Source organism: Schistocerca nitens, chromosome 2, assembly GCF_023898315.1.
Source record: "Schistocerca nitens isolate TAMUIC-IGC-003100 chromosome 2, iqSchNite1.1, whole genome shotgun sequence".
Lineage (NCBI taxonomy): Eukaryota > Metazoa > Arthropoda > Insecta > Orthoptera > Acrididae > Schistocerca > Schistocerca nitens.
In genome coordinates, this window is record NC_064615.1 from 315,377,463 (window position 1) to 315,405,461 (window position 27,999).

The 27,999-nt window shown below is 42.4% G+C and overlaps 1 protein-coding gene across 1 annotated transcript in view; it reads right to left on the reverse strand.

The window, feature by feature from the left end:
- LOC126236084 (ATP-binding cassette sub-family C member 4-like) overlaps positions 1-27,999 on the reverse strand; it is a 370,212-nt gene that overhangs the window by 175,225 nt on the left and 166,988 nt on the right. Inside the window, exon 6 of the mRNA XM_049945147.1 lies at positions 1,818-1,974. Coding sequence (XP_049801104.1) covers positions 1,818-1,974 — 157 coding nt within the window. The remainder of the gene's footprint in view (positions 1-1,817; positions 1,975-27,999) is intronic.

A 27,999-nucleotide genomic window follows, 5' to 3' on the forward strand; every position in this document is an offset into this window, starting at 1 on the left:
ACACTTAAATGTATCCGAATTTTCCTTAAAATGTTTCTCAAGATGTGCCGACGTACCATATCAGTCGACGTTGGACGTGTTTCTAAGTGCATTCTGGAGTTTGAACCTAGCTGACGCGACCCCAAAACCGAGTACATTACTTACAGCTACCAGAATAATGAAAACGCCGAAAGAAACATGGCATGCTAGATTAGAAAACCTCTCGTACAAAGCTGAATTCCTCTCGGAATGGATGTGTATAACTTGAGAACTAACACTGGATAATTTTGCACCACTCCATTGTACTCTTCAGCAGGTATTCCCGTCAGAAATGACTGACGAGAAAATCTGCTTTGGACTCTTTGCTCCATAATGAACCAAAGAATCTTCTTCCCTCAGTTCGCTTATCCATATTTGCAGTTGTGATTTATAACATTGGCGACGAGCGCGTTAACTTCTTTCTCTTCCCTATTTATTTGCTGTCTTGTTTCTTGCTTTTACACTCAGTTTGCCTTTTTGCACTGATCTGTGGCCTCTGAATTGTTTGAAAGGATAGATACATCAGTAATTGCTAAATTCCATGCGTTTACTTTGGCTCAAATGGCTCTGAGCACTATGGGACTTAACATCTGTGGTCATTAGTCCCCTAGAACTTAGAACTACTTAAACCTAACTAACCTAAGGACATCACAAACATCCATGCCCGAGGCAGGATTCGAACCTGAGACCGTAGCAGTCGCGCGATTCCGGACTGAGCGCCTAGAACCACTAGACCTACGCGGCCGGCGCGTTTACATTAAAATATAGTCAACAAAGCAGTGCAGCAGTCCAAACGTCGCAAATATCGCTTGTACAACCCACGGCTCGTGTGTTCAAAATGGCTCTGAGCACTATGGGACTCAACTGCTGAGGTCATTAGTCCCCTAGAACTTAGAACTAGTTAAACCGAACTAACCTAAGGACATCACAAACATCCATGCCCGAGGCAGGATTCGAACCTGCGACCGTAGCGGTCTCGCGGTTCCAGACTGCAGCGCCTTTAACCGCACGGCCACTTCGGCCGGCGGCTCGTGTGTCTACGAACCGACTGCGTGTTGTTGAGGCTCTACCGTGCCCCTCAAGATCCCTAGATCTGTCCCCCACAGGGCAAAAGAACATGTGTAGGCCTAGTTCGGACGTCATCTCCACCCCAGTGCCGGTATCCAGTGTATCAAAGACAGTTACAACATTTGTGTGCTAGCTTACCTCAAGAGAGGATGCAACGACTTTGTGACGCTCTTCCTAACCCAATCATGTGCATACATCCAAGCCAGAGGGGGTGCATGTCATACTTGTAAGATAGCTGATACTGCCATGTTGTTTATAATTTTGACTCGATTTTGTAGTCACTGAAATATCCTCGCATACTCACTGAATTTGTAAAGTTTCGTTTCCTCCTCTCCTTCTGAGTGTTTTGCGTTTTTCGTTTGGCAGTATATAAATGTTAGAAAAAAAAAGATCCGTTCACTTTCTGTCTGTACTGAAACGTTGCAATCGAATTTTTCTCTTATCATTTGCATGAACTGGTCAGACGTCAATGAACAGTCTTCTATAAAGTATCTAGTCTCTAATGAGGAACGTTTTCCGTTCCTATCTGTGTAATAACTTTCGTAGCCACAGAACTATGGTAGATTTCTGGGTATTAGAATACTGACAGCCAAGCTACGGACGTGCGACATCTCGATATTAGCGTCAGTGGCGTTCTGAGCCACGAGGTCTTTCTGTTATAGTGGAAATCAAATGTGAACTTTATCACGATTGTATTGGAAGCGGTAATCAGCAACTGTAGCGTACTGTACCTGCGGGCGAGGGCGACCAGCTTGGCGAAGGGCTTCTCCCAAGCGTACATCTTGATGACGCGGATGCCCATCACCACCTCGTTCATCATCTTCATCCTCTCGTCCGTGAGGCCGGCAGTCGCCATGCGGAACTTGGCGGACAGTCGGGCCGTCATGTCTGCAACACAGACAACCAACCAACTTCTTTACTGCGCCAAATAACCCAAAATCCTTATGTACTGCACACCGGAGAAGGTCGTGCAAAGTACAGGGTGTTTAAAAAAGAACCGTCCAATTTCGTACGACTACAATTTCTGCATGAATTATGTTATAAATATGGAATAATTTTTATCTTTCGCATCCAGACTAAAATTTTATCTTGGTGCCAGGTCTAAGTTTCCAGTTCATATGCTTGTGGGCAAGGGTCTCCCTAAGGCAGCTGGTGCCTTCATTCACTATTAATTGTACGTCAAAATGGCTATAACACAGCAACAATAGACAGTTTGCGTTGTCAGTTTCAACAATTACAAATCAGCAAGGTTGGTAACATTAAGACTGTAATGGGAATTAAATGCAGGGAAGCCAGTGGATACGTGGGAAGAGCACATTGAAGCCCTTTATGACGGGGAGGACGCGTCTGGTGACATCAGAGAAGAAAAAACGGGAGACATCGAGGATGAGACAAGGGATCCAGTATTAGGGCAAGAATTTAAAAGGGCTTTGTACGACTTAAGGTTAAATACACTACTGGCCATTAAAATTGCTACACCAAGAATAAATGCAGACGATAAACGGGTATTCATTGGACAAATATATTATACTAGAACTAACATATGGTTACATTTTCACGCAATTTGGGTGCACAGATCCTGAGAAATCAGTACCCAGAACAACCACCTCTGGCCGTAATAACGGCCTTGATACGCCTGGGCATTAAGTCAAACAGAGCTTGGATGGCGTGTACAGGTACAGCTGCCCATGCAGCTTCAACACGATACCACTCTTCATCAAGAGTAGTGACTGGAGTATTGTGACGAGCCAGTTGCTCGGCCACCATTGACCAGACGTTTTCAATTGGTGAGAGATCTGGAGAATGTGCTGGCCAGGGCAGCAGTCAAACATTTTCTGTATCCAGAAAGGTCCGTACACGACCTCCGACATGCGGTTGTGCATTATCCTGCTGAAATGTAGGGTTTCGCAGGGATCGAATGAAGGGTAGAGCCACGGGTCATAACACATCTGAAATGTAACGTCCACTGTTCAAAGTGCCGTCAATGCGAACAAGAGGTGACCGTGACGTGTAACCAACGGCACCCCATACCATCACGCCGGGTGATACGCCATATGGCGATGACGAATACACGCTTCCAATGTGCGTTCACCGCGATGTCACCAAACAAGGATGCGACCACCATGATGCTGTAAACAGAACCTGGATTCATCCGAAAAAATGACGTTTTGCCATTCGTGCACCCAGGTTCGTCGTTGAGTACACCATCGCAGGCGCTCCTGTCTGTGATGCAGCGTCAAGGGTAACCGCAGCCATGGTCTCCGAGCTGATAGCCCATGCTGTTGCAAACGTCGTCGAACTGTTAGTACAGATGGTTGTTGTCTTGCAAACGTCCCCATCTGTTGACTCACGGATGGACACATGGCTGCACGATCCGTTACAGCCATACGGATAAGATGCCTGTCATCTCGTCTGCTAGTGATACGAGGCCTCCTGAACCCACCTATTCCATATTCTGCTAACAGTCATTGGATCTCGACCAACGCGAGCAGCAATGTCGCGATAGGTTAAACCGCAATCGCGATAGGCTACAGTCCGATCTTAATCAAAGTCGGAAACGTGCTGGTACGCATTTCTCCTCCTTACACGAGGCATCACAACAACGTTTCACCAGGCAACGCCGGTCAACTGCTGTTTGTGTATGAGAAATCGATTGCGAACTTTCCTGATGTCAGCACGTTGTAGGTGTCGCCACCGGCGCCAGCCTTGTGTCAATGCTCTGAAAAGGTAATCATTTGCATATCACAGCATCTTCTTCCTGTCTGTTAAATTTCGCGTCTGTAGCACGTCATCTTCGTGGTGTAGCAATTTTAATGGTGAGTAGTGTACATTAAGTTTCTTACAGATATGTCCTATCCAATTTTCCTGTAGGACTGTTTGTGTGTAGCTGGTGAGAGAATATAAAAATCTCACACGTGGTTTTTGAAAGTGTTGTGGGTTGCGTGGAACCTATACATAAGGGCAGCTGAATCACCATGTACAATAAGTTTTGAGGATTCCGACTGTATTGTAAATATAAGAAATAATTTCTATGCTTGAGGTACTTCTTACTAATATTTAACTAGTATGACGTTTTTCAGTAGCATGCTACCAACTTCAGGAGCACTCCAGTTACATGTACATTACATTTATCTGAAATATCATCAGGTTCATTTTCTGTGTGTGCCAGTGACGTTACGTAAGGCAATGCATCATTTACAGAAAGGTACATATATTTTAGTGTGTACATTAAGTGATTTGCATGTTTAGATCATTTCATTAGTGCATTAATTAACATTTCTGTTCCAAATTTAGTTGTCTAGTATACAGAGCACAGTGACAAAAACATCACAGCTTAACACTTTCACATACAGGCGTTTACATCATTCCAAAGAGTCTTAATTGCTAAGAAAAGCTAGTTTCCATCGCTAAGACAGTAACATAACAGTAAGGATGAAACACTAATAATTTCTTAAAAAAGTTCTCCAAAGTTGAATGCTTATTTGATTGAAAATATTATTTGATGATAAAAAGTATTTTCTCTACCAAGTAATCATATAATCTAATCTGTGCAATGACATAAATGCATCTACATTAAAAAATTCATCTTTACAGTATATTGCTGTCTTTGCAATTGAAACTAGTTTATCTTAGCAGTTAAGACTCTTTGGAACGATGTAAACATCTGCATATGAAAGTATTAACATGTGATGTGTTGGTCACTGTGCTCTGTGTACTAGGTAACTAAATTTCCAACAAAAATGTAAGTGGGTGCACTGATGAAAGGATTTAAACATGCAAATAACTTATTACACACACTAAAATATACGTATATTTCTATACAGGATTGTACTTGGATACATAACTTCAGTGGTGAACACAGCAAATGAACCTCATCACACTTCAGATTGTAATGTAATGTAATGTAATTTACGTGTTCTAGGAATGCACTGATGATAACAGCATGCAGACGAAACGGATTGTGCTACTTAAATATTGCTAAAAGTGACTGATGCAGTAGAAATTATTTCATAAACTGTACTTCTTCTCTTATTCAATGATGGCATTCACTTTTTGTTTGCTACTATGTTTATGAAATTACAAAAATTACTGTGGGGAAAAATAAGATTTATTCAAATGTGAAAAAATGTTCCAAGGTACGACATAGTCTTGTACCTGGGAACAAATATTCTACTGAAATTTAAAAAGCGTTTTAATCGAGAAGGTCTTCTCAGTACTGTATTTAATAAACTATCTTCTACATTATTACTCTACCATGCACCAACAATCAGTCTGTAGCACGTCATCTTCGTGGTGTAGCAATTTTAGTGGACAGTAGTGTAAAACAGACGGGATGTAAAACACTCCATTAGAATTTCTAAAATTATTGGGGAAGTGGCAGCAAAATGACTATTCACGTCGATGTGTAGAATGTATGAGACTGGCGATATACCATCAGAACTTCGTAAAAAACGTCATCCATACAATTCTGAAGAGTGCAAGAGCCGACAAGAGCGAGAACTGTCGCACAATCAGCTTCACAGCTCATGCGTCGAAGTTGCTGACAAGAACAGTATACGGAAGACTCGAAGGAAAAGTGAGCATATATTAGATGATAATCGTTTTGGCTTTAGGAAAGGTTAAAACACCAGAGAGGCATTTCTGACCTAGCGGATGATAGCGGTAGCAAGACCGAGGAAAAAATTAAGACACGTTCACTAGATTTGTCAATCTAGAAAACGCGTTCAGCTATGTCAAATGGTGCAAAATGTTCGAAATTCTGAGTAAAACAGGGATAAACTACAGGGAAAGAAGAGTAATGCACAATACATACAACAGCCAAGGGAAGACAATAACAGTGGAAGATCAAGAACGAACTGCTCGCGTTAAAAAAGATGAAACAGTGATATATACTTTTGCCTCTACTGTTCAATAATTACATCGAAGACATAATGACGGAAATAAAAATAAAAATTCAAAAGTGGCATTAAAACTGAAAGAGAAAGTATATAAGCAATAAGATTCACTGATGACACTGCTCTCCTCAGTGAAAGAGAAGAAAAACTACAGGATCTTCTGAGTGTAATGAACAGTCTAATGAGTACAGAACATGTAGTCAGAGTAAATCGAAGAAAGAAGAAACTAATGAAAAGTAGCAGAAATGAGAATACCGGGAAACTTAACATCATAACTGGTGATCACGAAGCAGATGAAGTTAAGGAATTCTGCTATGTAGGCAGCAAAATAATTCATGATGGGCGGAGCAAGGAGGACATAAAAAGCAGCCTAGCACTGGCGAAGAGGGAATTCCTGGCCAAGACAAGTCTACTAGAGTCTAATATCGATCTCAACTGGACGAACAAATTTCTGAGAATATATGTTTGGGGCACAGCATTGTATGTTAGTGAAACACGGATTGTGGGAAAACCGGAACAGAGGAGAAAAGAAGCAGTTGAGACGCGGTGGTACAGAATAATGTTGAAAATGTCCGTCCCCCGTAGCTGAGTGGTCAGCGTGACAGACTGTCAACCCTAATGGCCCGGGTTCGATTCCCGGCTGGGTCGGAGATTTTCTCCGCTCAGGGACTGGGTGTTGTGTTGTCCTAATCATCATCATTTCATCCCCATCGACGCCCAGGTCGCCGAAGTGGCGTCAAATCGAAAGGCATGCACCAGACGAACGGTCTACCCGACGGGAGGCCCTAGTCACACGACATTTCATTTCATTTCATGTTGAAAATTAGGTGGACTGGTACGTAAGGAATGAGGTAGTTCTCCGCAGAATCGGAGAGGAAAGGAACATATGGGAAACGTCAGATAACCTCTGTAGTTCTAGAGGGAACGGTAGAGAGTAAAAACTGTAGAGGAAGAGAGAGATTGGAATACATCCAGCAAATCATTGAGGACGTAGGTTGGCACAGGAGAGAACTTCGTGGCGGACCACACCAAACCAGTCACAACACTAATAACAAAAACGGTGCACTTTTTCCGTAATTCGTGTGTCCTGTGGCAGTGTTTATCCCCCCACCAACCCCCCCCCCCCCCACGCTAACTACTATGCCCTATGATAAGCGGTGAGCAAAGGTACGCATATTTGATAGTGGTTGTATCCAGTTGCAAGAACATGCTCTGTATAGTGTGTTTTGTGACATGGTCTGCCGCGATCCGCGTAAGCTTGTGGAAGCAGAGATCGGTTCTAAGTCGACGGCCGGAACGTAGTGGAAAGCAAACGTTACGACTGCAACTAACCGATCTCCAAGTACTACCAATGAAGAAGGCAGAATCGTTTTAAACAACGAGACACACAATTACCGTTTCAAATCGACGTCCAGGACCAGAAAGCGAGATCACATTTGTATAGTGAGGCAGTCGATACAGCAGCCATGTTGGATGTTCTTTTCATGGAGCGGGCCAACGATGATCCCCAAGACGTGTTTTATACAATCCCTAGAGTCGCGGCAGCCGAAAGCAGAACTACCTGCCACACAGGCAACAATGCCGTCACTTTTTGGGTCAGTCCTCACATCGCCTGATTCAGCTGCCCAATGAACATATTTAACGTACCATGCGACTGCTTTGAGTACCCACATGGAAAAATGATGTATAATAAATTTTCCAACCAAGTTCCGTGAGATATACTGGACAATTGTCTCATATCCTTGTTTCGTTGAAAATATACACTAATAATACGTGTGTTTGATTTAATGTGTGTGGTTCTGTTTTTGCCGCTTTCCTATTGTGTGCATAGTTCGCAATTCTACAAATCAGCAGTCCGAGACTCAGCAATCACTAAAACTGATGACTGGACAGAAGAATCAAAGCACAATTGGCGCTCAGCGTGGGACAAATAGAATACAGTACGGGGAATGGTTATAAAGTTTCAATTATCTCTTTGAAACAATAAAGTAACGTAATTAATTTATTGTTTGTCTGCGGGTACACGTCTGCATTTGAAGGAGAACAACGCTGCAACAATCCATACAGACTTGTTGGAAGCGTACAGCAACAAAACAGTAGTTAGCCTGCTCTGACGCTTCCAGGATAGATGAACAAGTCTGAACGACGAAAAACGAAGTGGTGGACCATATTTCTGTGAAGATCTGGGAAAAGCAAAGGAAGTGGAGGCGCTGTAGCACGAAAACCGGCGTTATCATAATCGAGCCGATTGTGGAGAAAAGGAAAATGAATCAAAATGGTTCAAATGGCTCTGAGCACTATGGGACTTATCTTCTGAGGTCATCAGTCCCCTACAACTTACAACTACTTGAACCTAACTAACCTAAGAACATCACACACATCCGTGCCCGAGGCAGGATTCGAACCTGCGACCGTAGCGGTCGCGCGGTTCCAGACTGTAGCGCCTAGAACCGCTCGGCCACCCCTGCTGGCGAAAATAAAGCATGGATTAGCTTTCCACTTCGCGACATGACATTTTGAACTTGATAAAAATCGCCACCCACAAGTTTTCGTGATTGCTCACACCCATCCAAAAAGCCAGACGAATAGAGGCAGCTGCGGAAATGTTACAGCTAGATCAGTCCAATCCAGATAACTATTTTAGCCGCCTCTTCACCATGGACGAGTGCCAGTTGCGTCACTGTGACCTAGGGACAAAGAAGAAACTCAATCAATGGCAGCAGGTGGACCCATCACCGCTGAAAATAGCGAAGAGCCAACCACGATCGGGTAAAGTGACGTTGAATGTTTTTTGGTACTGCCATGGCGGGGCGCATAAATTCGTAGCGTTTTCGTTTTGCATGTTGTTATTTTGGTTGTTATTGTGGTATTTATCGATTGCCATTTTTTATTTGTAGTTCACTTTTACTGCTTGAGTTTACATATCGCCATTTTGTCATTTCGAGATAGTGGGTGGAGCTGTGGATGCTAGAAATCGGAACATTTCCGACATACGCTTATGTTTGAATTCAGTAAATAGGTGACAGCAGCGAAGGCAGCCAGAAACATTTGCGCCTTGCAAGGGGATAATGCTACTGAACAGAGCACAACAAGAAAAGGGTTTTCTCGTTTTAAGGAGGATGATTTTGACTTTAGTGACTCTCCACGTTCAGGAAGACCTTATAGGATTTATGAAGATAGTTTAAACGCATTAATCCACAATGATCCACGTCAAAAAAATGGCTCTGAGCACTATGGGACTCAACTGCTGAGGTCATTAGTCCCCTAGAACTTAGAACTAGTTAAACCTAACTAACCTAAGGACATCACAAACATCCATGCCCGAGGCAGGATTCGAACCTGCGACCGCAGCGGTCTTGCGGTTCCAGACTGCAGCGCCTTTAACCGCACGGCCACTTCGGCCGGCCGATCCACGTCAGTGTAATCAAGAACTGGCAGATTTGATTAACTGTGATCACTCCACCATCATCCGACATTTGCATGCAGTGGGGAAAGTTCAAAACTCGCGTGTTTGGGTACTGCATGCTCTAAGTCAAAAACACAAAAATCAGCGGGTGGACATCTGTGCATCTCTGCTTGTTCGCCATCAACTGGCTCGCGATCAACATCGATCATTCATATCCTGTATCGTTACTGGCGACGAGAAATTCTGTCTTTATACCAACGTAAGGAAAAGAAAGGAATAGTTGAGCCCAAGAAAATCAGCTACTCTCCGTGCAAAAACCTGCGGGCATCCACAAAAGATAGTGTTATGTACCTTGTGGAAGAGCAACGGTTTGGGATACTACGAATTGCTTCCCCGAAGTGTAACCACACTGCCGACTTTATTGTCAGCAACTGAGACTTCTTGCAGACACAATCCAGGAACTGTGACTAGGAAGATGCGTGAAGTGATGCTACTCCACGATAACGCCTGCCCGCATGCTGCTATACTGACAGAAAACTCTGTACAGAAGGGTTGGGTAGTCATTCCCCACACATCTTATTCACCAGATCTTGCGCCCTCCGATTTTCACCTTTTCCGCTCGTCATCGGAGCAACCTTCAAGGAACTTCCTTTCCGGATGAAAATGCGCTCCGAACATTGCTCGACGAGTTCTTCGCCTCAAAACCATACGATGTCTACTGTCGCGGAATCGAAAAGTTACCCGTTAGGACAGTGTGGCCAAGTTTGGGATTAATGGGCTTTGGCAGTAGACGACCGACGCGAGTCCCTTTGCAAACACCACGACATCTCCTGGGCTCGTGACAATTTGGGTTGGACCCTGGACGACTGTAAAACCTGGTGAGATGAGTTCCGATTTAAGTTGGTAGGAACTGATGATAGTGTTCGGGTGTGGCGCAGAACCCACGAAACCACGTAGCCGAGTTGTCAACAAGGCACTCTGGAAGCTGGTGGTGGCTCCATAATGGTGAGGGCTGTGTTTACATGGCATGTACTGGGTCTTCTGGTCCACCTCAACCATCATTATCTTGAAATCGTTACGTTCGGCTACTTAGAGACCATCTGCAGTCATCTCACTGGGCCACAATTGTTTGTGATTGCTTTGAAGGATATTCTGGACAATTCTAGCGAATGATTTGGCCACCCAGATCGCCGAAAATGAATCCCATCGAAAATTTATCAAGAGCTTAGTTCGTTACAAAATCCTGCACCTGCAACACTTTCTCAATTATGGACGGCTGTAGAGGCAGCATGGCTCAATATTTCTGCAATGGATTTCCAACGACTCGTTGAGTCCTGCCACGTCATGTTGCTGCAATACACCGTACAAAAGGAGACGTCCCATGACTTATCTCAATGTAATTGAGAAAGTTGCAAGGGCTACTCTAAGTAGATAAGTTTACCGCACGAGAGGAATGCGTGGCAGGCCTAATCCAAACGAAAAAAAGCGACATTTTCGCCCTCTGCCTCACAAGGGGAGGCCACGACGTTTGGAACGCGGATTTATTGCAGACTTCGTACACTCGTAGTATTCCATTAGGACAACAAAATGTGTAAGCAGTAGCGCGTACTTCTCAAGCGTTATTGAGAAAATCGCAAGATAATTTCGGTCGTCATATATATACCAGTGCGTGGCCATTTTTACCATGAAGCGCCGGCAGCCGAGTGGTTAGTGTTCAAGCTATGTAATCGCTGGGTTGCTGGACTGAGTCCCGCTCGTCAGTTTTTTTAATTTTTTTTTATTTCTAACACAATCATTTTCTTTACTATCTATATTACAATTGATGTAATGGGAAAAATACGTGTAATCGGATGAACTTTTATTAAATTTACAATGGTATTTGGCAGGCTACAATTTTTTATTATCACAAATAATATTCATAACTACCGACCAGTAAACGACCAAACGCATAAAGTGATACTGAAAATGTATGCTTGTCCGAGTCTTCAAAATTGTTCGTATTTAATCGAAAGAGAAAGAGAAATTGCTTCTCGTGAAGACGCTATTAAAATACACTCGATACTGCATGAGAGCCGGCCGGAGTGGCCGTGCGGTTCTAGGCGCTACAATCTGGAGCCGAGCGACCGCTACGGTCGCAGGTTCGAATCCTGCCTCGGGCATGAATGTGTGTGATGTCCTTAGGTTAGTTAGGTTTAATTAGTTCTAAGTTCTAGGCGACTGATGTCCTCAGAAGTTAAGTCGCATAGTGCTCAGAGCCATTTGAACCATTTGAACTGCATGAGAAATGATCAGCGCCGATATTTAAGGAAATGTTGCTTCCAAATTATCGGCTGAAAGACAAATTTTTGAAAATTTTAACGAGGTTTGTTTTTCCACGGAAAACCTCAAAAGACCTTGCGTGTGCGGAAACATAGCATTTATTCAACGCAGCTGGTGCCGTTTAACTTTGTTTTTCATGTTTTTGCGAAAAATAGCATCCCGCAACTTGTACTCGTAATGTCGAAAGCGACGATTAATTGTATATCTTCCGAAAGCCGTCTGTGCCGGTCAAAACTTGGTGGTAACTAGTCGTTTCGGGCTCCTTCTAGGTATAAGGGGTTTCTCAAATCACGGACAAGCATACATTTTCAGCATCACTTTATGCGTTTGGCCGTTTTATAGTCGGTAGTTATGAGTATTCTATTATTTGTGATAATAAAAATTTGTAGGCTGCCAAATATCATTGTAAATTTAATAAAAGTTCATCCGATTACACGTATTTTTTCCATTACATCAATTGTAATATAAATAGTAAAGAAAATGTGTTAGAAATAAAAAAAAAAACTGACGATCCAGCGACACTGCGATTACAGGGCTTGAGCGCTAACCTTCTTTTTTTTTCATCTCATTTTGCTCTATATTGGTCGATGAATTTGTTCGTGACAGACGTCCGATGACAGCCGTTCAGGTTCTTTGTTGATCCGTTCACTCAGTTTTTTATTACAGAGGGTAGCTAACCCTTTTTTCTTTAATTGATCTCATTTTGTTCGTTTTTGTTCGTTGTATCCGCTCGGGGTGGACGTCGCAAGACTCCCATTTCAGTTCGTCGTTGATCCATTAACTCAGTTCTTTTATTACAGAGGACAGCTAACCCTCTGACCAAACACTCTGAGCTACCGTGCCGGCTTAAATCTCATTTTGTTCGTTTTCGTTCCTTGTATTTGCTCTGGGCGGACGTCAAAAGACACCTGTTTCAGTTCGTTGTTGATCCATTAACTCAGTTCTTTTTATTAAAGAGGGCATTTAGCCCTCTGACCGAACACGCTGAGCTACCGTGCCCGCTGTTTTTTAAATCTCGTTTTTTGTTCGCTTTTGTTTGTTGCATCTGCTCGGGGCGGACGTCGTAAGACACCTATTTAAGTTCGTTATTGTTAGATTAACTCAGTTTTTTTATTGCAGAGGACAGATAACCCTCTGACCGAACACGCTGAGCTACCGTGCCGGCTTAAATCTCATTTTGTTCGTTTTCGTTCCTTGTATTTGCTCTGGGCGGACGTCAAAAGACACCCGTTTCAGTTCGTTGTTGATCCATTAACTCAGTTCTTTTTCATATTAACAGAATCTTCCGTCGGTTCTTGGTAGAACAACATTATAATAATAAATGAAAAGCACCAGTTTGCTTTTGTTCTACAATATTAATATTGTAGAACAAAAGCAAACTGGTGCTTTTCAGTTCTTTTTATTACAGAGGGCATTTAGCCCTCTGACCGAACACGCTGAGCTACCGTGCCGACTGTTTTTTAAATCTCGTTTTTTGTTCGCTTTTGTTTGTTGCATCTGCTCGGGGCGGACGTCGTAAGACACCCATTTTAAGTTCGTTATTGTTAGATTAACTCAGTTTTTTTATTACAGAGGGCAGATAACCCTCTGACCGAACACGCTGAGCTACCGTGTCGGCTATAGACTGCGAAATATCATTGTAAATTTAATAACAGTTCATCCGATTACACGTATTTTTCCCATTACATCAATTGTAATGTAAATAGTAAAGAAAATGACTGTGTTAGAAATGAAAAATAAAACTGACGATCCAGCGACACAGCGATTACAGGGGTTGAGCGCCAACCTTCATTTTTTTTTTTTTTTAATCTCATTTTGCTCTATATTGGTCGATGAATTTGTTCGTGGCGGACGTCCGATGACAGCCGTTCAGGTTCTTTGTTGATCCGTTCACTCAGTTTTTTATTACAGAGGGTAGCTAACCCTTTGACCTAGCACGCTGAGCTACCGTACCGGCTTAAAATTTCCGCCCGGACAATCCCTCGGCCGCCGGCGCTTCATGGTAAAAATGGCCACTCACAGATATATATCTGACGACCGAAATTATCTTGTGATTTTCTCAATAACGCTTGAGAAGTACGTGCTACTGCTTACACATTTTGTTGTCCCCGTGGAGTACTACGAGTGTACGAAGTTTGCAGTAAATCCGCGTTGCAAACATCGTGGCCTCCCCTTGTCAGATAAGGAAAGATAAACTGTGCCGTCCGTCAGGTGGTGCGGGCGCTGGCAGACACATCCAAGGCCGCGCGCCCCGTGCCAGGCCAGACAAGGCGCCAGGCGGTGCGGTAAGAGCGGCCGGCCACGAGGGCGGACTTGGCCCGCCGGCCGGCTCAGCTGGGGTCGGCGGCCGCGTGTCCTTGCGCCAGGCCTCCGTGACGTCGCGTCCCGAGCTGGCGGGCAGCGCCACGAGGCGCCGCTTAGGACAGGTCTGGGCCGACGCGCGTGCGCAGTCGCGGCTGCTCGCGTGGGAGGGGCGGGCCGCAACGTTTTATCAGGAACAGAGACGCGGCACGTGGTTCCGGAACTACACGCGCTAGAGCGGACGACGTAGGCGCAGGACCGCGGGGAGTACTTTGCACATCTGTGGAGCGCGCGAGGAAAAGAGGGCATTTAACGGGACAGTCAGCCACGACTAGGGCCAAATGGAGTGAATAGCCCTTGGGATTAAGGATAAAAATTCAGACGGAATATGACGCAGAGTCCTTTTCCATTCATGAAGGACTCTTATTTTGAAATCAGTGCCTGTTTATGATTTTTTTTTTAATTCATTAGTTTTTCGGCTGCGTTGATTCTGTCTTCCATCTTTTCCTGTCTTGTGCTAATCTTGTCATCTCTACACAGCTAATACACCCAGCATCGTGTACAGTACCCGATAAAAAATGTGCGGGCACCACTATGTAATGCGAAACTGACCATTAGATGACGCACCAGTAAAAATCGATGCGGATAATGTTGTTGTTGTCAGTACAGGAACAGTAATAGAAATAGGTATGACATCAGGTGACGTAGGTTGAGGAAACTGTACATTACGGAAATCTTGCGTCCTCACGTGTTACCCCTCGCTCATGGTGGCATTTTTCAAGAGGACAATGCTCATTCAATCATAGCAACTGTTTCTGTGAATTGTCTTCGTGACGTTGAGGCGCTCCCTTGGCAAATGATATTTCTTTATCCCTCCCCAATAGTCAATAGAACATGTGTGCGACGAGCTCGGACGTCAACTCCGTCCCCCGGCGCATATACAGGGTGTATCAAAAAGGATGGCGCAAACTTGTACGGCTGCAAGTACACGATAATAGAAGCAGAAATGCCAAGTAAACATGCTCTCTAAAACGCATACCTTAAGAGCTGTGAGACATTCTTGATTTTCAATATTGTGAAAAAATATCCAATAAACATGTACTCTAAAATGCATACCTTCACAGCTATGAGCACCTGTTCATCTTCGGTACTTTGGAACACAATTCTTCTAATGAACAAGTGCTCATAACTTTTAAGGTATGCATTTTAGAGCACATGTTTACTGGACTTTTTTTTCTTGTTTTGGTACATACTACCACGTCCCAAAATATGGAAAGCAAAGAGCTTGCAGTAGAGGAAATTTGATTCACAATATTGAAAATTAAAAATATCTCATAGCTCTTAAGGTATGCGTTTTAGAGCCCATGTTTACTTGACATTTCTGTTTGTATTGTCGTGTACTTTCAGCCGGGTAAGTTTGCGCCATCCTTTTTGATGCACCCTGTATGCTCCAAGGGGAAGAAAACGACTCACCACGAAGGAACTATCCGAATGAGGCGGAAATCGGTAGATGAGATGTACATGTACAGACAAACAAATGATTACGATTTCAGAAAAGTTGAATCAAACCGTATTTACATTTCTGGGTAAGTGTAGAGCATACATTAGTTCTAGGGGAGCCAGTTTGAGTTTTGATAAGTTTGTGAAAAAAAGCTGCTGAATAATTGTGCAGATGGTACCTTGCGCCCTGAATATTTTTCAGATCTTTTTTTTTTCTTTTTTTTTTTAGGAGATTTGAACCTACGACTTTAGGCATGTGAAGTTCGTATTCTAACATTTTTAAAGATATTTATTCTGCATTTAAAAGTTTCACATAATAACAGAATACAAATTCATTTGAAAAATAATTATATACATTACAATTCTTTCATATTTTAGTCTTTTGTACGGAAATCTTCAAGAAATTGTCCATTGAGTTATTTCTTTGACGTCACTGTCGTCGAATTCACGTTACATTTCCTTTCTTGAGTGATGTTTCATGTCAAAATACTGTCATAAGACTTACGTATTGGTTTCTTGAAAACATTTGTGTACTGAACCCTTTATGACGAGTTATTCATCCCATAGATTGCCAGATGCTGTAAGTTTTCCGTTAACTGAAGTCCAAAAATTATGTGAATCGTGTGTGCCATGATCAATTTTGTTGCGTGTCTTTTGCTCTGGGAAACGGTTTCTATTCGGGTATCATGGCGTTAGAAACCTTTATAGTGCGTATGTCGGTTCTATTGATCAGTCGAATCATGTCCCCTGCTGTGCGCCATATCGCGACAAATTTCGGGCACTCAAAATGATGCTCGACTGTGTCCTCCGAATTATAATTTCCACGTGGGGCTGACGGTTTTAACTACATGGAGTAAAGCTTGGAGGTGATCGCTATTGCGCGGTTTATCACTTTGCACCAAGTCCATCTGGTGCCTTCTCATATTATTTTCACCGCTAAATTTTCCAACGCGATTTTCCACTTGTGCTGCCGTAGTCGCGTCTCCCATTTATTAGGAATTGGTATTCCTTTGAGAGCTGAGCCCATGTTAGGAACTTCTCCTTGTTTTAGGATCTCTGCTAGCACGTAGCTTTTATTGAGATAATAACTTCAGAAAAGTTTAATGAGTTTGGGGTACTGACAACATATACCGGCACTAGCTCTGATATCGGGCGATATTTGTGAATCAGTGCAGCAGTTGGCGAGTGTGGCCTCTCTTCTATTTGACACTTAGTTATGTTGACGAGTAGTGCCGCGCATTATGCATGCAAGTTCATTAGTCCCTGTCCACCCTCATGTAAGCTGAGGGTGCAGGTCTGCAGAGCAACCTTAAAGATTTCACCCCTCCATATCGCTTGTTGTAGAACCCTCTCCATTTTTTTTTTTTGGGGGGGGGGGCATCAGGAGGAACTGAGCGAAGTACCATGCTTTTGCGAGTATTTGTGTATGTTTCACAGCTTCACTTTTTCTGTCATAGCTAAATTTTTTCCTGCGTGGATTTTTACTACCGCTCCCATTTTATGTAGTGTCGTGCGCCAATTGAGAGACTCCATTCTTTGTGGGTTATTTGCCGTAATGTTTCCTAACACTTTGTGTTGATTTTTGGTAGTAAACAAATTCTGCTGTATATTCCACATATTATTTGCAATTCGTAATACCACAGACGTTTTGGGGTTAGCAATAGCATCCGTAGCTTTTTCGTACCGTCGGAGGATGTTAACTAAGATGTCAACATCTCGTTAACTTTGCATGAAAACATCCAAGTCATGGGCGTAAGCTCTACATGTGAGCCTTTCATTTCCTATTGAAATGCCTTGGCACTCACAACGTATGGTACGGAACAGAAGATCTAAAGCTATTGCGTATAACGCAATAGATAACGGACAGCCTTGTCTGACTGACTTTTGATGGACATTTTCTCACTTACCCTATCATTAATAACTTGTGACACATCGTTGCCCAAAATATTCAGAACTGCATACAAGACACTGGCTCCACGCTTGTTTCCATGTGCCAGACCGTAACAGAAGATCATGTGTGCAATTTACCGTGTAGAGTAACAGCCTTCTATTATGCTACAAAGTGCAAAGATAAAATTACAATGTAAAAGTATTTCACAAATTTACCACAACAAAGTTATTAGAACCCAGAACCATGAATATGGTTTACAGTAACTATGCTAACAGACGCTTACTGCACCCACGGGGAGTATCAGAGAAATGTGCCCATCATGTCGTTCGTAACAGCAAAGAGCTTTATAGCATGTACGTTCTTGACAGTAACAAAGATAACTTTTACTGGACTTTTTTTATTATTTTGGTCCATACCACCACCTCTCAAAATGTGGAATACTTTTAACACCCCGATTTTGGGATGGCGTGCCTTAGCCCCGTCGGCCGTTACAGAAGTGTGTGTGTGATGATGTAATAGTTCCTGACTGGCTGGAAGCTTGGGACCCTGCTTCCGTTTCCTATCTTGTTTTTCTTTCGGCCATGATAATTCGTGCGGTACTGTTGTAGATTGATTTAAAGAACTAAATACTGATTACGGAATATGTTATTTGTATACTGAAATATATTAAGTCTCGTCTCACTACATGTCTTCTGCCATTTCAGTCTACGCATTTTCCAATCAATAATGTATATCCTAATACCCGTTGTTAAGGAACGTCTTGAGGTTGCAATGAACACTTATAACGTTGCTAACAGAAGTGAAATTTCATATTTTTATTGCTAAATAATATTCATATCATAATCTTAGGTGTACACAGATCACTCAAGTCGTTTCTCATGTACTGCATAACGTACTGCAGCTCGTAAATAATTGATGTTACATTGCGTAACGATGACTTAATAAATTACGTTTCGCTTTTCTTACTTTGATGACAGTGTATTAACAAAAGCTGTTCTAACTGTCACTCATATATTTCTTTTGATTTTTGTCACTTTTGGCAATGCATCCACGTAACATAGGAGTGCAAGATTTTTATACTCTGGTGATTCGAAATTAAGGTACAGAGAAACCTTTTACAGAGTCCTCCAGTACAACGAAATGACATTAGAGCCACAATGGTATATCGAACATACAGTCTTCAGAGACAGAACAAGGATTTCAAAGGTTAGTTGCTACTAACTTCATAGATGAATTCGTTTCATTCTTCAGAAATGAAAGAATTCAAAGTTATTTTTTACGGTTCTCACTATTCCCAAACATTTAATTATATGACTAAACTTTTATCAAGTCTACCGTTCGTCGAGCATACATCCTGTCGCGACAAATTCTTTCATTTACTCTCTAATTTAAGTGCTTACCCGTATAGGACAGGCGTTTGCTTAATGGCTTGACAGACCACAAGCGTCCTGTATCAAATTATGCTTGCCAGTTTCCCTTACACCACTGTGGTACGTTGTAAACGGTTATCATTTACACCCTGTATAAACAGATGTAATTATTTCCGATAATAAATTGAATTATCACACGTGCGAACCACTTTTTTGTGGATTTAATTAGCTGATTATTGCTCTGTTCGACCATTTGAGATAATGGGTAAATCGTCTGATCTTTTACGTCAAAGAATTGTCATGTATTTGTAGAAAAACGCTGCATACAAGGTGTATAATCAGAAACTTCACGAACACCAGAGGCTCATAAGCCAAAAACTCTAGTTTTGTGTTAAAAGTTTGATCCGAAAAGCAATCATATATCTGATAGGTCTTGTCTAAGTAATTTTAAAACGACAAGGAATAAAACAGACGTTTATATTACCCATGTATCCTACACAGCAGTTAAAAGCGAAACTTGTAACACGTCCTCGAAAGCTAGGCGTCATAGGAAGAAAGCATATATCGCTTCACTAGACGTTCAGCGACATCTGTGAGATCAACAGTTTGACAGATTTTCACATGATGGCTCGATGGAATTATGCGGAAATTCAAACTTCAATTGCTTTCTGCCGGAAAAAAATATATTGCACAAGTGTAGTAACTAACTTTATATAAAATGTTGGTTAGTGTCTATGACCTTCTAGAGCATTTTTTTACAATCATAAGCCTAGTACAATGCACATGAGCTCTCTTTCTGTGTCTAGGCATGTTACACCGAAGAGTCTGTTTCCGGAGTAGAGATGCAGACCTATTGTAAGTACTTGATTCCACGAGAAACAGAGGCTTACGGAGCAGACTGTGTGACAAAACGTGAAATATCCTACTTCATTGATTGTTTGGAGCTTCCGTCCCGATAATGGGGAAATATGTGCATTCCAAAGAGGTCAGAAAGAATAGAATCAGTAAGTAAAAACTTCAAAAACAAAATTATTACAACAGATTTATTTGTAAAGTGAATGTACTTGTATTACAAAGCAGCATTTTGTGCTCTCGGGCAAATAGTGGAATATGAATTTTCGGTACAATAAAAGCCATCAAAAATCTGATTGATAGAGAACGTCCCTAATACGAATTTGGTAGACAGCCATTGAAAAGTTCCTAAAAGAAACCGGAGAACTTAGTTACCACGTCAAGATACCACCTCAATCTTAAATTTGGGACAGACTCGGATTGGAGGCAATTGATATAAAGTTTGACTCTTATAGTTGAATCATTGGTGTGATATTCCTCTTCAGATTCAAAGGGTAGCTTTCTACGCACAAAGATTTTATGGCAAGATTTTGTAGTTGAATTTATGAATAATGCAATAAATTGTAAAATTTAACCTTCAGAATATTATAATAACAACAAAAACGAAAAGTATACCTGAAAAATCTTGACTACAATTCAGTTCCTCAGTGCAAAGTAATACGAGTGTGTGCCCTAAATAGTTCTGTTCAACAAATACACCGCAGACACTCTATGCCGTCTAACAATTCGAAAAAAACTCGACAGTACGTTCTTGTTTGTATTTTAGGTAGAGAGCAGCTACGTACACGCGATCAACAAAACTCGAGTAAATAGTTCAGTGACTCTATGTACTTCGACTTGAAGAGTCATTTTCAGTGGCCGATGTAGCGAGTATTTGCTCGACTATGTCGACGCTTCAGTGGTCTGCAGGCCTCAGTAAACTACTTAATTCCTCTGGTTATCCCGGTCAGCGTGCAGACTCCGTTAAACGTTTGGACAGATCAAATTTTTGAAACGCTTCACGAACATAAAGCAGCATTGGCGAAGGTGACATTTGGAATCTAGCTTATTCGTTACTTACCTAGTTCTTTTCGAAATTTTTCGAGGGTCCGTGAATTTAATACGTAATTCGAGAAACCCACGACTTTCGTGGATATCACAACTATCGTTCAAATTTTTAGTCTCCTTGTCTTGCCTACAGGTCCACACGTTCTCTTCAGGTTTCGAGGTTATGTTTCAAATATACCCAGACAGTAAAAAAAAAATTATGACCTTTGTACAGTCTCTGTCTCTGTTTGCGAATTCCAAACACTAAATGGGCTCTAACACTGATATAGTAAGAAAAATTTTAATTTTGGCTGAAACCAGTGTTTACAATTTAAGATTTCTGTTACCCATTCACACTGACATCTTTATAAGTTTTACGTGTGCTCCATATCGTCTCACATATAGTATAACAGTAATAAAATTGTTTGGATCCCGGTATGGCGCAAATTACGTTGAAAGTTCGACTGTTCTAAACGGCTTTACGGATATTTTCGCATGTAATTTATTCCACTCGATTCGTTCCATTTTTGTAATTTCAGTGGATTTAATTCAGTTTGCAAGAAAAGATTGTAGGCATTCTTAAACAGATAATAAGTTCCCGAACAGCAGAAATGAGATTAGTCACAAACGTAACATCAGCATGTGGGACCTCGTAGTAGGCAAAGTAAAAAAATTGTGCTCCCTTGGAATCAAATAATGGCATCAGGACGAAGTAAAAAGGACATAAGAATCAGAGCATCTCAGAGCATTGTTCGTCAAAAGAAAACTGCTAGTATCACACTTAGGCCTTAATTTGGGAAATAAATGTCTGGAAATAATACGTCTGGAGCGCAGCGTCGGATGGAAGTGAAACATGTGCTGTAGGAAGATGGGAAAAGAAGAGAATCGAAGAGTCTGAGGGTGCTGAAAATTATGCGTGAATTGATAAGAATGAAGAGGTTGTCTAGAGGCTCAGCAAGGAAAGGAATTGTGGATATCCCCGAGTAGAAGGGATAGAATAACAGGAAATTTGTTAAGGCAAAAGAGTATAACATACGCCGGCCGTCGAGGCCGAGCGGTTCTAGGCGCTTCAGTATGGAACCACGCGACCGCTACGGTCACAGGTTCCAATCCTGCCTCGGGCATGGATGTGTGTGGTGTCCTTAGGTTGGTTGGGTTTAAGTAGTACTAAGTCCTAGGGGGGCTAATAACCTCAGATGTTAAGTCCCATAGTGCTCAGAGCCATTTGAATCATTTTTAGGATAACATTCGTGCTACAAGAGAGTTTTGTAGAGGCCAAAAGTTGTAAGGGAAGAAAGAGACGAATGCATACTTGTGTGTCAAACTTAAGAACGAAGTAACATAGTTCGATGGAACTTGGACCATACGTAGAAGGAAGTGCTAGAATGTAGTATCGAAGGTAGCTGAAAGAAATACGTTATCAGACGAAGCCAATGATTAGACTGCAGTAGGTCTCGTTAGCGCATCCCACACGTTATCAATGAGATTTAATTCGAGGAAGCCGGCCAGGATGGCCGAGCGGTTCTAGGCGCTACAGTCTGGAACCGAGCGACCGCTAAGGTCGCAGGTTCGAATCATGCCTCGGGCATGGATGTGTGTCATGTCCTTAGGTTAGTTAGGTTTAAGTAGTTCTAAGTTCTAGGGGACTGATGACCTCAGATCTTAAGTCCCATAGTGTTCAGAGCCATTTGAACCATTTTTTTTTAATTTGAGGAAAATGGGAAACAATCCTCCAGTTCGAAGAGCTCCTCTGCCGGTGCAGTTCGACGCGGTCGTGTTGTCACCGATAAAAACGAAGCCAGGTGCGAAAACACCCCCGAAAAGACTCACCTGTGCGAGGAGTACAGTGTCAGAAGAAGTTCAAATACTTGGACGTCAGTAGGCCCATGCAATATTATACTTCGCCACACTGTAACACCTGAACCACCAATATAATCACTTCGACATGTTCCTGGGTACATTACGTCTTCCGACCTCTCGCCAAACGGTGGTACTTAAATCCCACTGAGCACGTGTTGGTTTCGTTGGGGAGACGTATTGCGGGATGTCTTCCTGCACTGACGACCATCCAACAGTTGTACAAGGCACTGGGGCAGGAATGGGACGCTGTACCACAAAAACTCCTTACCAACTTGATGGTGAGCATGGGAGCGCATTGAAGAAAATTCACTGCTGTCCGCGGTGATCACACACCCTGCTACGGACCATGACCTGTCTTTTGTAATGTCCAGGGGGCCACTATAAATCTCGGTGACTTCCGTGTAATAATTGTCTTGGAAGAAAAGTGTTATTTCTTTCCGTGTCATTGACATTTCTTTCAGTTGCCTTGTGTACTACGCTGTAACAGTTCTTTCTATGTAAGGCCCAAGTTTCATCGAGCTGTGTGTCTTGACAGTTACATGTATTGCGATAGTGATTTATTTTCGTCCTTGAGTTCAGTAAAGCAGTGTGTAATTGAGGGCATTGAATGTAAGTATTACCATGTGATGGACAGATCGGCACATGAGAGGAAGCCTTGGCTGGAGGTACCAAACGTATCGTAATAGCTCACAAAAAAATCCAAGTTTCATCTCACGTTGTGTAGCAGATCTTGCAGCAGGCAGTCGTGTAACTGCTGAAGGCCAAAGAGTTGTGTTTTCTTGTTCGTTAAAAGGGCCTGCAAATCCAAGAATACTGCCGTAGTGGCTTGCACGCAACGTGTGGTATCTTATCGCGCCCACCTGGCGCTTATCGAGCGGAAATTAGGAGCGTGGAACAGCACAGGTTGCTGGAAAAGCGCGTGGTGCGGACCGCACCAGTGCTCTCCTGACTCAACCGGTGCCGCTATCGCCCGGGCCGCGCCGGCCCGCCCCCCAGCGGGCGCCGCGTCTGCTGTTTCTCTCCTGTCCGAGCTGCCACTCTGCAACGTGGCGTGAGCATTCCCGGAAAGGCTGCTCTCAACCGGCTATCCGGCAGCCTTCCAGATAACAGCCCTTCACGGAACTACACCGCGTCTACTAAGCACTCCACAGTGTCTCAGGTTACAAAGCAAAAAGCTCGGCGAGTTATCAGGCGCTATTCTACCAACACCAGTAAACCTCTGATTCTTTAAACAATTGATTTCCCACGCATAAGACAGCTTCAAACGCATGATTACGTTACGAGTGGGCTAATGTGTTAAATACCGGGTGATCAAGAAGTCAGTATAAAATTTAAAACTGAATAAATCACGGAATAATGTAGATAGAGAGATACAAATTGACACACATGCTTGGAGTGACATGAGGTTTTATTAGAACCAAAAAAATACGAAAGTTCAAAAAATGTCCGACAGATGGCGCTTCATCTGATCAGAATAGCAATAATTAGCTTAACAAAGTAAGACAAAGCGAAGATGATGTTCTTTACAGGAAATGCTCAATATGTCCACCATCATTCCTCAACAATAGCTGTAGTCGAGGACTATTGTTGTGAAGTGAACAGCACTGTAAAGCATGTCCGGAGTTATGGTGAGGCATTGGCGTCAGATGTTGTCTTTCAGCATCCCTAGAGATGTCGGTCGATCACGATACACTTGTGACTTCAGGTAACCCCAAAGCCAATAATCGCACGGACTGAGGTCTGGGGACCTGGGAGGCCAAGCATAACGAAAGTGGCGGCTGAGCACACGATCATCACCAAACCGACGCGCGCAAGAGATCTTTTATGAGTCTAGCAATATGGGGTGGAGCGCCATCCTGCATAAACATCGTACGTTCCAGCAGGTGTTTATCAGCCAGACTGGGGATAGTGCGATTCTGTAACATATCGGCGTACCTCTCACTCGTCACGGTAACAGTTCTGCTGTACAGCGCCATCTGTCGGACATTTTGTGAACTTTGTTTTTTTTTTTTTTGTTCTAATAAAACCCCATATCATTTCAAGCATGTGTGTCAATTTTTACCTCTCTATCTACATTATTCCGTGGTTTATTAAGTTTTCAAATTTATACTGACTTTTTGATCACCCGGTACACTCTACGACAAAGAAGAACGATCACCACGAAGGAGCAATCCGAATGGGACGGAAATCGATAGAAGTGATGTAAATGTACAGACAAAGGCGAATGATTATAATTTCAGAAAAATTGGATGTTTTATGCAAGAGACAGAGCTTTAAGAACTGAGCAGGTCAGTGACACGTTGGGCTACCTATGGCCTTTTGTAAGCAGTTGTTTGGCTTGGCATTGATTGATAAAATTGTTTGCTGCCCTCCTGAGGAAAATCGTGCCACATTCTGTTCAACTGGCGCGTTAGATCGTCAAAATGCCGAGTTGCTTGGAGCACACTGCCCATAATACTCCAAAACTCCTCAAATGGGGGAAGTTCCGGCAACCTTGCTGTGCAAGGTAGATTTTGGCAAGCATGAAAACAAGCAGTAAAAACTCTCACCGCATGCAAGTGAGCATTATCCTGCTAAAATGTAAGCCCAGAATGGTTTGTCACGAAGGGCAACAAAACGGGTCATAGCATATCACCGTACTGTACTGTAACGGTGCCAAGTATCACAACCAAAGGAGCCGCGCTAAGAAAACAAACGGCACCACACGGTATCGAGGAAATGTAAGACATGTCATTCGGTCTTAAGTGTGCCAATGTGCAGTGCCACTCCTCTTCACACAGCATTCTTCTATCGCACGTAACTGTATTTGCCGGCCAAAGTGGCCGTGCGATTCTAGGCGCTTCAGTCTGGAACCGCGTGACCGCTACGGTCGCAGGTTCGAATCCTGCCTCGGGCATGGATGTGTGTGATGTCCTTAGGTTAGTTAGGTTTAAGTAGTTCTAAGTTCTAGGGGACTGAAGACCACAGATGTTAAGTCCCATAGTGCTCAGAGCCATTTGAACCATTTTTTGGTAACTGTATTTCGCTCTGCGGAATTCAGACAGTGGACATTAAAATTTCCTGTGGTGCCTCACCTGCTTTCCCGTTGGCCGGTTTGACATCCTATACCCCTCGCAATTAATACTGGGTGGGATAATTTGTGACTGGAAGAATAAGAACTCTTCAGATAATTTGCACTCTTTATTGGTTATTAGCCAATAACTGTCTCTTTTGTGAGATATAGAATTAAATATAGAAACCATAAACGTAAAGACAAGAGACAAGGAAGACAGTACACGTTTCTTCAATCCCGAATGCGAGTCCAGTGTGCTAACCACTGCGGTACTTCTTAATGAGTAGACTATAACAGTATTATAAACTTTCAAATTTGGCCAATAAGTACGCGAAGTACTGAAATCAAATCTTTATTGCTCCTAAATCCAGTAGAAAGGCAACCTGCAACTGCTACTGGGTTCCGGTATAGCGGTATACTAACACAGGCAATGCGTCGGAGTTCGACAGTGCGCAATGCAGATCTTCGAGCATAAAGACCGAACGAGCGATATGGTTTATCGTGTGAAGAACTGGGCCCCCATTTGCGTTTGGGAGAAGAGAACTGCAGATTTACGTCCGCCCATTCCTACTTTTAATTTCACGTAACTGCCATCAATCCTGTTGAAATAATTCCACTGTGATTTATTAAATATACGACTGCCGCCCCTTTCAGCCAACTAATCTACTGTTCAATCCCTAAAAATCTGAGAGAGTGGAGCTCATGTGGGGGCTAAATGACACTCGTTCTTCTCACGCACTGTTCGCGAATGGAACGGGAAGGGGGAAATAATAGTGTGATATCAAGATTGTTTGCAGATTATATATGAAAAGTGAAAATTTCAAACGGCCATTTTTTTCACAAAAAGCGTTTTCAATGCCACTGTGTTTTCGATTCTTTGTTGCTTATCTCTATACTCGTTGCAAGTGCCAGATCATGGGGAAAATGTTTTAAACATTACTTACTAGGTGGCCCATGGTCTTTACGTCAAGTAGTGCTTCCCTTTGGGGTTCCAAGTGCCAGGCCTCACGTTCTTCACCATTAATTGATGCACAGTTTATGTCGTAAGCAGGGGGCATGTAACCTTTTGCTTGTATCAATAAAATATCTTTGTAAGGGGAGGAGACAATTTGGGTTTCAAAAATAGTCAAAAAAGGAAAAAACAGTGTGATGAAAGTGTCCCGTACTCATCCATATGAAATAGCTATTAAAATGCTTACTCTGAAACAGAATGAGGAAATGTCAATGAATTCCAAAGAGGAAAGACGATGGCTGATGTATGCCATGTTGTAATTTATCTGCCGGCCGCGGTGGTCTCGCGGTTCTAGGCGCGCAGTCCGGAACCGTGCGACTGCTACGGTCGCGGGTTCGAATCCTGCCTCGGGCATGGATGTGTGTGATGTCCTTAGGTTAGTTAGCTTTAAGTAGTTCTAAGTTCTAGGGGACTGATGACCACAGCAGTTGAGTCCCATAGTGCTCAGAGCCATTTGAACCATTTTTTGTAATTTATCTGAGAGACCAGCCATATTTATCAGCTGCAAAACTGCCATTTCTTCCTCAACTGCACAAGGACTTCCACAAATAACTTTGCAACATGTGATCCCAAGAATTGCCCTGATTAAGAAACAAAAGACATTACTGAAAGTAATTTTGTTATTTTCTAGTAAAAATTTAGAAAACATGAGAAACGTATTTTGTTGACTACAGTTGTGCTAGTTAAAAATTTACTGTTGTATTTCGGTGTTTGTATTTCTACAAATAAAAAGAACTGTGCCTCAGTATTACTGGCATCAGAAACAAAAACTTTCGTATTGGCACTTGGAACCAATTAGTTCTCTCGTACGCCAGCTAGATTAATAAATTATTTATTCTCCAATTTGTTTTATAATTTTTGTTGCATCTGTAAGAGAAATCTTAAAGTAGCAACTCAAATTTCAAACCAAATTTAGGATTTTTCATGTTACGTTAGTGTTAGCATATGTTTCGTTTGGATGCAAATAAACACAGAGATTCGTACTACTAATTTTACTCATTCAGTTTAAGTGAAAAACAACCACAAAAGTAGAAGAGAACCGCGGATCTTTACCTATTAGACGTGGCAACGAGACTAAAAATTTGAGAATAAGTTCATAGAGGGCTCGAAAAACTTGTAAATAAACTGAATAAGTAATTAATAAGCATCACACAGACCTCAACTAATAACCTACTTCACTAAGGACTTTCTTCACAGTAGCCAGCAAGGCTGTTGCTTTGCGACGTAACGATGTGGATTCGGTATTTCCTAGCAGACTTTTGAAATGCTTTCATTATAGTACCACACCAAGTTCTCCTAGTGAACACACAATAAAACGAGAAATCTAGCCTGGTTTATCACTGTACTGACGATTCCTTGGCAGGCAGAACGTAGCACTTTGTTTTGGATGGAGTGTAACCCCCGACATATAGAAGAAGCTAGAGTATTC